A 12,542-nucleotide genomic window follows, 5' to 3' on the forward strand; every position below is an offset into this window, starting at 1 on the left:
TTCCAGCATGCGTGATTTGGTTTCACGGGACAAATGCCTAGCGTTTCAATGCAGTCCTCGGTGCGGAGGCAAGTGGCCCTTCAGTGGTCTGGGTCCCTGTGCGGCCTGGTGCGCCCATGTTATCCGTTCGCGGTGTTAATGGGATTGGGTTTCAGCATTCGTGCTAGTGCAGTGCGCGCCCTTCCCGGTCCGAGGACAGGGATAAAAAGAGCAAAAAAAATATCATAAAACGATACAAAAAAAAACATTTTTTGTGATTTGTTGTGTCTCTAATATATGTTATGAGCTACTTAAAACTAAAAGTTGTTTTGTTTCATCCCTTGTGTGCTGCGTGCCAAGGGAAACAGAGTGCGAAAATAGCTGGAAAATAGGAAAGGAAAAATAATCAAATGGTTTCAACGCGAGCGCCGAGCAAGAGCAAGCGCGGGCTAATTCTCAAATCTTACGCGTTGTCTCCTAGTGGTAAGAGACTCAACTAGAGTTGAAAATAAAGCACAAAACACAACACCGTGAACACCTCATGACGCCTTCAGTTGAATGGGCTTAAGTGTTTCCGTGCTTATTTCAGTTTCATTGTAAAAGAAAGGGGTTCCTGTTTTTTTTTTTTTGCTAAAATTAATGATAAATATAATTGAGAAGTTGGCATTATGTCAGGCACCAACCAGCACTCACAACTGTGCTCAATCCTGTTGAGAGAGGCGTATGGAGATCACGCTGTAAAAGTTGCCATGTGCTTATTTCGATTTGGAGACCTCACTTTTTCGCAGTTAGCGTCTCATTCGAAATTGAAGCAGTCCAAGGCAAGTTACTTAATCTACATAAATACTATGTTACATTTTTCTATATTTAAAGCATCTATACGTAGATATATGTATTAATGTTTAATTATTGCAGCTGCAAACTGTCCTCAAGGGTCTGATTAATTTTGGCCTAGTTAAATTTGAGATGGGAGTTGACGCCAAGTCTGGAACACAGTCAAACACTCCAATATATAGTCTCTGCAAGGACAGAGTCCTTTTCTTGCACAGATACATACGGTACATTAGTATTACGGGTCTTCGGCAACACTTTTTATCACTACCAAATAATTTTTTTCCAGGGGAGTACCAGTGTTCATATGGAAGTTTGGAACTGAGGGGGAAATCGTCCTGGACTCCCTCATGAAATGTGGACACGAATGTGCTTCTGGTATAATTTTCCAAGCGACAGTGCGAATTTTGAAGACTGAGTCTGGTGAGGAATACATACAGATACATTTTAATTGAATCTACAAACAAAACAAAAAATGTGTGGACTGGGAGTTAAAACTTAAATATTTCCAGACCAGAACGTGGCCAGTGTCCTAGAACAGATTAAGGGTAAATTGACAGAGCTCATACAGTTTGGACTCATCGAAAGGGCTCCTTCAAAACAACCTGAAAACCAAGAAAAGTTGAGCGACTTTTCTACGCCTGGAAAAAATTACTCGCTCAAAGGGGTTGATCTACCAATGATGGTTGAGAGAATTTCCAATGGTATATTAACTCTTGAGGATGCAGAAGACCAAGCCATTCTGTGGCAAGTTAGTCGGAATAGGGTGACTCAGCTGCTCAGGTTGGAGCGATCCTACACCAAAGAAGTTTGTATTCTGACTTATTGTCTTCAGGGACGAGATGTTTGCTGAAGCTCTCACTGGTAGAGTTGACTGTCACGCTGGAAATTTGGTGCGCGTTCTTCTGCAATTGATGGCAGATACAGGGCCTGCAATGAGTGATGTATCAAACATCTTACACAAGCCCTTCATTATATCGGCAGTCAAGAATAGCTACTCCGGCTCCCCTCTGGAAGCTCACCTCTCTGAATATCTCCAAATTTTGTGTAATAATCTATCTTTGTTCTTGAGATTTCAAGCTAATGAGGAATTTTTTAATCTAGCTCAAGACTCGAGCTCATTAGTAAAAAATTTAGGAGATGCTTCTGGTGGCGAGTACCAAATAACTTTGAAGTCTGCAATACTTGAGCTGACATGGTCTGCTTTGGAGAAAATAACTCAAGAGCAGTTTGGCACGAAAGGTGCAAGAATATTTCGGTATGAGGAAACACTACTTTGGCCCTGAAATCTTTACATTTAAATATTTCAAGGGTTGTACGAAGACATCAGTTCATCCTTGTAGATGATATCCAGAATCATGCGATGCTGCCTCCAAAGGAAGCCAAACAAATTTTGTACACGCTAGTAGGGCAGAATTTTGTGCACTTCAGAGAAATGAAATTAGGAACAGGATCAGAAGCAGGAAAAACTTCAACGTCCTACTACTTCTTTATAAATCTGAACCAAGTATGAATTAATTAAATTACTCATTTTGATTAGAAATTAGCAGTTGACTTGCAGTTGGTGCGAATGTGTTTAGAAAAATGCTACCTCGCTCAATTTTCCGCATCAGTACGACAAAATGACATCGTCAGTAAATACAGTCACACCATCCAGAAGGAAAGCAGACTAACAAGCCTGTACGTGACTTTGAAAGATCAAGGCGCCCCACAGGAGCAGCTAGAAGATGTATTTGCAGCTAGTTATCAAATTAAGCTATGTCTAACATAATTCTAATTGCAGATAGCTGGGATGCTGACCCTCACTGAGAGGGAAGATTTACAGAAGATTGGAACTTGGCGCGCCCAGCTAAACTTCTCTGAATACGATATTGACAATTCGATTCTTCTGTTTGAATTATATATTCAAATGTTCAAGGGGAAAATATAAGGGAGGTGCTGTGTTGTACATCAAATTTTCCTAGGTCATAATTTAAGTGAAAAAAATTCTATTTCGAGACTGATTATACATGCTTGTGTCATTTCTTGCTAAAAGTTAAATCATTAAAAATTTAAATAAAAAATTGCACAACAATTTTGAATTTTTATGCTTTTGGTTTTATTGAAATCTATCCATAGAAATAATGAGAACGCCAGTTATGAAATTATTTTTCCCTGTTCACACACAAAACATTTCCGTTCAAGTCAACTGTTCAGCTGATGAGAAAATAATTTATGTCTTTGTCTTCATGGTCGTAACTTGCAAATAATTAAATCGTGACATCTCTGTGTCTCTTGCTTCGACCACAGATGGCGTGGGCGTGTCCCTCTGAAAAAGTGGGTGGTGCGTTTTCGGCAAATGGCGCACGTAACCGTATGAAACGCAAAGATTTGCTTTCGGAACGACCGGCTTTGGTGCGAATTTACCAGAAAAGTGTCGCGAACTTGAAGAGTTTCAGGATCCTAGGTAAGTTTCCCCTCGAACTCTGCACACCGAAGTCCATATTCCATCGGAGAACTAACAAAATCGTTCGCCGAAAACCCTCCTCGTATACCGTTAGGTATTTCTGTCCTGTCAAAAATAAATTTGACACCGGAAAAGCGTTTAAAATTGTTAGGTGTCTGTCTCTCAAGTGTCCATCATGGACTCTTAAAGCGCGTTTTAAGAGGTCGGTGAACCATAAAGATAAGTACGCGGCGTCAAGGCGCCCTTTAAGCTCGACCCAACCCATCAAAAAGTGCATTGCTTTTCTGCTGCTTTAGCAGATGTTTTTTTAGAATTTTGGTCACGGACGTGCATTATGCTTGACCAAGCCGATGCCCTCGCGCTTAATTTGTCATCACAGGAACCAAATTAGGGAGAATGTATGCACTATGTAAATGATTCACGCATTCCATTAGCAAAACTTTCCTAATGTATTTTCCTGAACCTCCAGTCTTCAAACGAAATGATGTTTTTCATTACTGACGTGATTCATTAAGTACTCGATTTAAGAACTTAAATAAATAACAACTGTGACTGATTGCTGTCCAATGTAAAATTGACTGCTTACTTCGTGGACTAAGAGATCTGAAACTGCGATTCATGTACGTTTGATCAAGAGTACGCTCGACGCGTTTGACTAATTTTTGCACTAAATTTCACGGAGAGTAGGAATGTATCCCTATACATTTGAGGTTTAAGTGAAGAGCTTGTTTTTTACCACTTCCGTGCCATTTTTATCAGGTTAGTTTGGTATTTTAAATCTTTCTAAATTCGGAAAATTCTTGACCTAGAAAAAAATACGTTTAATCTTTTTCTTAATATTCTTTTGATGCCTATCATTTTGTTTTTCGATATTTTAAATTCGAAATTTGCCTATCCACATTTATCTGAGCTGATTAGTTAGTTCATTCAGAAATTGCACGAGAGGAAAGAAAGGGTTGTGTAGTGGGCGTTTTGGCACTCTGGCTTGATAGGACGGCCTTACGTCAATTTCGAGTCAGGGGCGCAAGCGTTAGCGCGAGATCAATATTCGCGGCAGCATTCCCAGTCGGCCCCAACGGCGGCATGCCAGACATCAGCTGCAAGGGCCACTTCTTCCCTCGGGCGGATTGTCATCGGCCTGCGTAATTATTAGTCCTTTCCGCACACGAAAGATTGGCTCTGGTCGCTGCCAGGCCTGAATAAATATACAAATTATTATGACCGGCAAAAAGTGGCTTTTTAGCTTTGCAGCTGGAAATTAATTTCTTTGTGTTACTTCCTTGTAATTTAGGCATGCAAGTTTTGACTCTAATAATTTCCTCAATATTTTTTACAAGAAATTGAGCACATTTAAATCATTGAAAGAAATATTTTAAGTAAAATTTCCTGAAACACTTTATTTCTCTAAAATACTGAAAATGGACAGATCTATGTCACGTTTTACTGACAAGTTTAACAAAATCCAGAACATTAAATTTTTTGATTAATATTTTATGTAATTTGCATAGGTGATATTTATCAGAATTAAATTTGGATTATAATTTTTTACTCTCGTGAAAAGAGAAATGTTAAAAACTATATGGAGCAATATTTTAAGTTATCACAATATCACTTCACAATCGTTGTTCATCCTATTAAGAAACACACGATCCCCTTGTGCTGCCTAGTAACGCTCTTGATAAACGTTCCCTGATCCCTGATGACAATTGCGGGCGTGAAATGTAACGGACACAATAGCGGTTTGATCAGCGCGCCTGACCCTTGTTTGTTGTCTCTATGTTCGCAGGGAATTGATAGTACGCTGGTGCAGTGATAAGGCGGCAAGATGCCGGCAGTGCGAGGCGATGGCATGCGAGGCCTGGCGGTTTTCATCTCCGATATCAGAAATTGTGAGTGTGCCCACACGCCCCTGGAAACGCCTCCCCGATTATCCTTTGCTTTGCTCTTCACGAACCAATTTCAATAATCATCACCAGAAGTGATTAGCCGCCTCTGCTAAACCTGTTCTCTTGTTTTCAAATTATTTTCCCCAATTTGATGTGAAGTAAATAAATGCGGGAGTAAAACTTTCCAGTTTATACCTTCCGTTTTCTGTTCTAATTTCAATGTGGCTTATAATAAAATAAATAAAATAAAATAAAATAATGTTCTTCAATATGTCCGGCCTGGTTTTCTAAAAACATGTTACCCAACTCTTGCAGGCAAAAGCAAAGAGGCTGAAATAAAGAGAATCAACAAGGAGCTGGCCAACATCAGAAGCAAGTTCAAAGGAGACAAGACCCTTGACGGATACCAAAAGAAGAAATATGTGTGCAAGCTGTTGTTTATTTTCCTGCTTGGTCATGACATCGACTTTGGCCACATGGAAGCTGTCAACCTTCTCTCATCCAATAAATATTCAGAGAAGCAAATCGTAAGGAAGAAGCATTCATTGGTTTTAAATGATTTCATTTTACTTTTGCGTAGGGTTATCTCTTCATATCCGTGCTGGTCAACACAAGGAGTGACTTGATAAATCTCATTAACCAAAGTATCAAGAATGATCTGCAGTCAAGGAACCCAATCCATGTGAATCTGGCCCTCCAATGCATCGCAAATATCGGCAGCAAAGAAATGGCAGAGGTTTTTGGACATGACATCCCCAAACTCCTAGTTTCAGGGTGAGTCCAGTTTGACTTCTCCAAGATACGTGAATTATTTTGCGTGTATAGTGATACAATGGACGTGGTAAAGCAGTCGGCAGCCCTTTGTTTGCTGCGGCTGTTCAGGACATCCCAAGAAATCATTCCAGGGGGTGAGTGGACATCAAGGATCATCCACCTACTGAATGACCAGCACATGGGTGTCGTCACTGCAGCGACTAGCCTGATTGATGCGCTTGTCAAGAAGAACCCTGATGAATACAAAGGATGCATCAGCTTGGCTGTGTCCAGACTCAGCAGGGTAAGAGGAATATTCAACAATGATTGTGGAGATTTATTTAGAATTTTCAGATTGTTACTGCAAGTTACACTGATCTTCAAGACTACACATACTATTTTGTACCAGCTCCATGGTTGTCTGTTAAATTGTTGAGGCTCCTGCAAAATTACTCACCCCCAGGTAGATAATACATCTTTTTTAACTTTGACATTTCTAATTGCTCCATTTGTCGTGTTTCAGATGATCCAGGCGTCAGGGGCAGGCTTATCGAATGCTTGGAGACAATTCTGAACAAAGCCCAAGAACCTCCTAAGTCCAAAAAGGTGCAACATTCGAATGCCAAAAATGCAGTGCTGTTTGAAGCAATAAGTCTCATCATCCATATGGACACGTAATAATGTATTCTAAATATAACAAAATTAATTCTAATGGGTAATTTTAGTGAGCCAAACTTGCTAGTGAGAGCGTGCAATCAGCTCGGCCAATTCCTATCAAACCGAGAGACAAATCTGAGGTACTTGGCGCTTGAGTCAATGTGCTTGCTTGCGACTTCAGAATTCTCACATGATGCTGTTAAAAAACACCAAGAAGTGGTCATTCTGTCGATGAAGGTAATTTTTCCCCTGGAAAATTAAAAAAGCGTTAACATTCAAAATTAAAATCATAATGACGTCATTTTTCACAAATCTATTTATTTTTATTATATTTTCCTTTGTTCAAATGAGCATTAATGGCTTTCCTTTATCCTAAGTGATTTTAATGTTGACAATATTTTAATGTGCTCCCCTAACAAGGGTATACATTATTTCTTGTTGAATTACCAACATGCAACTTTTTAGATGGAGAAGGATGTGTCTGTTCGCCAACAAGCTGTTGATTTGCTGTACGCCATGTGTGATAAGACCAATGCAGAGGAAATTGTGCAAGAAATGCTGAACTATCTCGAAACTGCTGATTACTCAATTAGAGAAGAAATGGTTGGTTTATATATGACCTTCTAAACAATGAATTTACAGCCTTATCTGAAGCTGCTCCTAATTGAAGGAAAATAAATTGATTTGTTAAAATAGTGGCAAAACAGTCAAGTTGCAAGCAACAAATTAACATATCAGCTGAGGTTAAACAAATCAAATATTGCTGTGATGTCAGTAGCTTGTACCACAAGCCAATCTGAATCATTGATTGTTGATTTGTAGCGAACCAGCTTCAGATATTGCTGATTATGAAGGGCAATGTGATCAACAAGAAACTAATTAGCCTGATTAGGTTTTGAAAGTGGCGATTCTGGCTGAAAAATATGCAACCGACTACACGTGGTATGTTGATGTGATCCTGAATCTGATCCGAATCGCTGGTGACTACGTGTCTGAAGAGGTTTGGTACCGCGTCATCCAGATCGTCATCAATAGGGATGACGTACAGGGCTACGCAGCCAAAACCGTCTTTGAGGCCTTGCAGGCGCCCGCATGCCACGAAAATATGGTCAAGGTTGGCGGCTACATCCTTGGCGAATTCGGCAACTTGATCGCTGGTGACCAAAGGTCTTCGCCGTCGGTGCAGTTCCAGCTGCTACACTCCAAGTACCACTTGTGCTCGCCAATGACCAGGGCGCTGCTGCTCTCTACGTACATCAAGTTCGTCAATCTGTTCCCTGAGATCAAAACACAGATCCAGGAAGTCTTCAAGCAACACAGCAATCTGCGCAGTGCTGACGCCGAACTACAACAGCGCGCCTCAGAGTACCTTCAGCTCAGCATTATTGCTTCCCACGACATGCTGGTAAGTCTTGTTTTTATATTTATTTTTTATTTTTATTAGCTGAGCTGCCATGAGCAAAGTTATGTTTCCAGCAAAGCATATTTATTTCTTCTCTGACCTGAGCGTTAAGTATGATTCGGGAGCATAATAATAATTATTATGAAAAACTCCCATTTAAAATTGTATGATATTTTGTTGCATTTATTTTCTGATAAAATTCATGCAATCATTACATGCGAATTAAAAATTTAATTACACCCTTTGTGATTGTGCACTAATTGCATGAAATTAACTTTCAGGCAACTGTCCTTGAGGAAATGCCTGTGTTCCCTGAGCGAGAATCTTCAATTCTTGCGGTACTAAAGAAGAAGAAGCCTGGCCGTGTGCCAGAAAATGAGATTCGGGAGCATAAGAGTCCCGTTCCAGGCTCCACAGCCAACCACCAGGAAGAAAGATCTGCTACTAAGACAGTCTCTGCGAACGCCTCTACTGACCTTCTGGGCCTGTCCACTCCTCCAGCAGCCCCAACCGCTGGCAACACTGGTGTCTTAGTTGACATGCTTGGAGAGCTTTACACCTCAGGGTCCCCACAGCCTCACGCCAACAACGTAGCTGCACAAAACGCTTACAATCCTGCCAAGTGAGTACTAATTATGTGTGAAGAGCAGATGTAGTAATAATTTAAATTTAGAATAATTTAAAGATTTAAAGTTCTTGTCAATTGAACAAAACAATAATTATGCTTGTTTCCTTAATACACGGTATGCTTTGCGAACGCTTGAAATGTAAGAATCTAAACCATGTTTGGGGGTCGAGTGCAGGCTGATTTGCGCCTATATTTGCCTCATTTGCATAGCAATGACAAGTCCATTCAGATTTTGGAGTATTGCAAAGTACTTGCAGATTAGCACCTTTCCAGCATGCGTTAATGAAATTCATGGGACGAATGTCTAGCGTTTGATTAAAAGACCCTGGTGAGAGGGAAGTATCATGGTCTCTTCCATTAGTGGACTGGGCTTCCTCCAATGAGGCTCACGAGCCCATGTTATTTGTTAGAGATGTTATTGGGATGCGGAGTTTTCGCTCGTTCTTCGCTATTAGGAGTTCACCCATCTTGAAAGAGATGAACGGATATAAAAGAGTGGTGAAGTAAACAATGAGCCACAACTATGTTAAAATTTTACCTTCTTAAATATGTTCATGGTTGAATACAAATGAATTCCCTTATTTGCCTTATGAAAGCTGATATTCTTTTTAACTGAATTTATGATTTTTTTATGATTGCAGGTTTGTTTGTAAAAACAATGGCGTACTCTTTGAAAATGATCTGATCCAAATTGGAGTTAAGTCTGAGTTCCGGCAAAATCTTGGTCGCATCACGCTGTTTTATGGTAACAAGACTTCGACAGCCTTGCAAAACTTCTCTGCCGCAGTGACCAATCCTCCTGAGTGCGTTGGAAAACTCAACGTGCAGAGCAAAAAAGTGGACCCAACAGTCGAAGCAGGGGCTCAAGTGCAACAAATGGTCAACGGCGAATGTGTATTTGACTATCCAGGTTTGTTTAGCATTTTGATGGCCAATTTGCAATTGACAAAATTAATGATGAATGAGCAACACCTAAATTATTGTTTTAATCTCTGTTTAATAGATGCGCCTAGCTTGACCGTAACCTTCACATGCAATGGAACACCACAGAAGTTGAGCTTGAGACTGCCATTGACAGTCAACAAATTCTTTGAGCCGACTGAAATGACTGGCGAAGTATTCTTTGCCAGATGGAAAAATCTTAGCGGGTGAGTTAGATTCAGCATTCCCATTTTAATGTATTCTTTATTTTAAGTATTCTTATTCTTGATGCCAAAATTTCCATAACTAAAAAGGTTTTTAATTGATTTAATTGATAACTTTATCTTTCCTGATGCAGGAATGAACAAAGATCGCAGAAAATCTTCAAAGCAACCCAGCCAATGGACAACACTGCCATTCGCACCAAGCTTATTGGCTTTGGTATGCAGCTGTTGGACGGAATCGATCCTAACCCTGAAAACTTTGTGTGCGCCGGCATTGTCCACACCAGCAAGCAACAAATTGGTTGCCTCTTGAGATTAGAACCAAATAAACAAGCGCAGGTGAGTGATCTGTTGCAATGTCACTGCTTTTTTTATATTACTACGTGTTAATGTTTGCGAAACTCTGTCTGGCACTGGTCATTTTCTTCATTCCTCTATGCTGGTTGTGGCTTGGGTTAAATTAATTCCATTGCTTCACAATCATTTTGCCAAATTATGATTTCAGGCATCAAATGGATTTTATGATTCGCCAACCACCATGGATGTGAGTTATAATTTCTAAAGTGCTGTTGGTGGCTGGGTCCAGTTAATTCATGCTAATCACATTGCCCTGCTTCAAAATCTAGAAGTTGCTAGACAAAGTCTTATCATCTATTAAATGGTTTGCCATTCAGTTGATTCCATTCCAATTTAATCCAACACTAAACTAGAATGGTTTCAATTAAATGACAAACGCAACTACTGAATTATTGTTTGTTAGGTATTCACATTTGAGCATCCTCATTTTATTTGTGTTTTTCTTACATTGGTACTTATTATTGAGAATTTTATAACAGAGTACACATGTGAACTCCAGGTTTAGTTAGCTATATTGGTGTAGACTTTTAAGCCATGCCATTATTTAATGAAACACATAACCCACTACTTATTTTAGTTGACCATCACAGAAAGGTGTTTGAATATACTAGGATTATTAAATTCAGTAGTGCAACTATTATTGACAATTCTTTAGGATTAAAGATCAACGTCAATTATTGATTTCCCCTTATGGATAAGTAATTTTTCAAATTATCATGAATCTCTTAATTAACCATTGTGTAATTACATGAAACTATTTTCTCTGATATTTTTATTTTCAACCTTTTGTAATGAAGATGAGCTCATGACAAAGATTTGTTTTTGTTCTTCATCAAGGTGGCTCATTATGACATGACATTTTGAGTAGTTAATTTTCCCATTTCAAGCATAACAGAATATTATTCAACAGTGGAAAATACATTTTAAAATGACGTTGCGGTTTTATTTCTTTTTTCAGATGTTCCGGTTGACGGTGCGTTCTAGTAAAGAATCTGTTGCAGTTACGGTGTGCGACCTTCTGGTGGATCAGTTCTAGGATGTAATAAACTGTATGGAGAAAATTTTCTGTCTAAAATATTCTCTTATTCAACTGCGTAAGGTGTTACATGATTGTTCATCAACATTTCACTACTCGATCCCCAGCCAATGGATGTACACACTCTGTATGTGAATCGAATGAGTATAGAAAACACTGTTAAATTAAACAAGCTGGTGGTGTGAACTAATTATTTGAGCACAAAGGCGCATATTTGTTGGTTACTATCCACATAATGATGAAGGATGTCAAAACGGAACGGGAACAAGTTGTTAAAACCTATCACAGCCTTTTCTTGTTAGCGCTTGATTAGTGCTCAAATCCTAACTGACGGCAGTTTGTTGAAGAAACAGGCTGAAAAATATTTTGTTTGTGGCGTCAAAAAGCTTGGTCAAATGAGATAATTTTGTGCAATAGACATATTTATTGGCCGCTCCATATGACTAAAAGACACAACGGTGGTGAATGGTCTAGTAGAAGCTGGGAGTTTTTAATTAGGTATCAGTGATATGATTGTAATTGTTTGGCGTGAATGCCTCTGACCTTTCCAAATGGCTGGCTGCTGCATGCTGATTGTGAGTTACACAGGCTGTGTAAATTGAGTGGATGGGCTGTGCGTGTATTGGAAGAATGGAATTTGGAATAATATATCACCTAACGTTTATCGTAGATATCAAGCCAAGCCATAGGGGCTGCATCGCAGTTTAATTTGTCCGAGTGGAAGAAAAAGTCTGTAGATCAGTGAAGGATGAGTTTTTCTCTTCGACTTTTTAATTTTTATTGTTAATTGTTATCATTGAATGAATGAATCAACTGATATTCTGTAATGCTAATTACATGTAAGAAGGAAATGAATTTACCTATTATGCATGTAGTGAGGACTTTAGTTAATTGATTTGCATGCCTGCATGCCAAACATAGACCAGATATAACCGGATGTTTTAATTCATTTGCTCAAAAGTAATAAAACATATATGCAAATAGGAAAAATCATTGTAAACTAGGATGAGACAAGTCTTTTAAAGTTATGTTTATATTATCTACGACAGCTATGCAAACGAAGCTATCAACTAATTGGTTATTCTTGTTGAGTAAGAACTCTCGAAATGTTTGATGCAGGTTTTCGCAAACTGATTTTTCTACTTTGATCCTTCAACATTCCAAGCAGACGCGAAACAAACTTATCCAGTGACTTAAAATGTACTGAGATGAATTTTTGGGTTTTGAACTGAAAACGAGATCCTGTCTCGTGCGATTGTCATGAAACTATATCAATATCATGTAATTGGCTATAACCAAAAATACAGAAGACCTAGACTAAAATAGGCACATACAAGAGTTGTTAGATTCAAAGTTGTAGTGAAATCTATATGCAAAAATGTAACGATATAATAAATATATTGTAAAGTTAAGCAATTTATT

At 38.9% G+C, this 12,542-nt stretch overlaps 2 protein-coding genes across 3 annotated transcripts; both read left to right on the forward strand.

Annotated features, from left to right (window-relative positions):
- Positions 1–542: 542 nt before the first annotated feature.
- On the forward strand, positions 543–2,883 carry Polr3C (RNA polymerase III subunit C). The gene is made up of 9 exons (XM_065490242.1): positions 543–800; positions 895–1,037; positions 1,100–1,233; positions 1,323–1,593; positions 1,646–1,857; positions 1,915–2,068; positions 2,122–2,317; positions 2,372–2,539; positions 2,594–2,883. The coding sequence occupies exons 1-9, from the start codon at positions 648–650 to the stop codon at positions 2,738–2,740; spliced, it is 1,578 nt and encodes a 525-aa protein (XP_065346314.1). The 5' UTR covers positions 543–647; the 3' UTR covers positions 2,741–2,883.
- A 231-nt stretch (positions 2,884–3,114) lies between these two features.
- Positions 3,115–12,532, forward strand: AP-2alpha (adaptor protein complex 2, subunit alpha). Of its 2 annotated transcripts, XM_065487652.1 has the most exons (16): positions 3,115–3,256; positions 5,043–5,145; positions 5,458–5,669; positions 5,723–5,916; positions 5,968–6,199; positions 6,250–6,358; positions 6,419–6,569; positions 6,621–6,789; positions 7,018–7,155; positions 7,445–7,957; positions 8,236–8,576; positions 9,224–9,492; positions 9,586–9,730; positions 9,862–10,066; positions 10,233–10,271; positions 11,043–12,532. In XM_065487652.1, the coding sequence occupies exons 2-16, from the start codon at positions 5,082–5,084 to the stop codon at positions 11,118–11,120; spliced, it is 2,859 nt and encodes a 952-aa protein (XP_065343724.1). In that variant the 5' UTR covers positions 3,115–3,256; positions 5,043–5,081; the 3' UTR covers positions 11,121–12,532. The 2 variants fall into 2 exon arrangements, with proteins under 2 accessions (XP_065343724.1, XP_065343725.1); XM_065487653.1 differs by lacking the exon at positions 10,233–10,271.
- The last annotated feature ends 10 nt before the right edge of the window (positions 12,533–12,542 follow it).

Source organism: Cloeon dipterum, chromosome 4 (assembly GCF_949628265.1).
Source record: "Cloeon dipterum chromosome 4, ieCloDipt1.1, whole genome shotgun sequence".
Taxonomy (NCBI): Eukaryota; Metazoa; Arthropoda; class Insecta; order Ephemeroptera; family Baetidae; genus Cloeon; species Cloeon dipterum.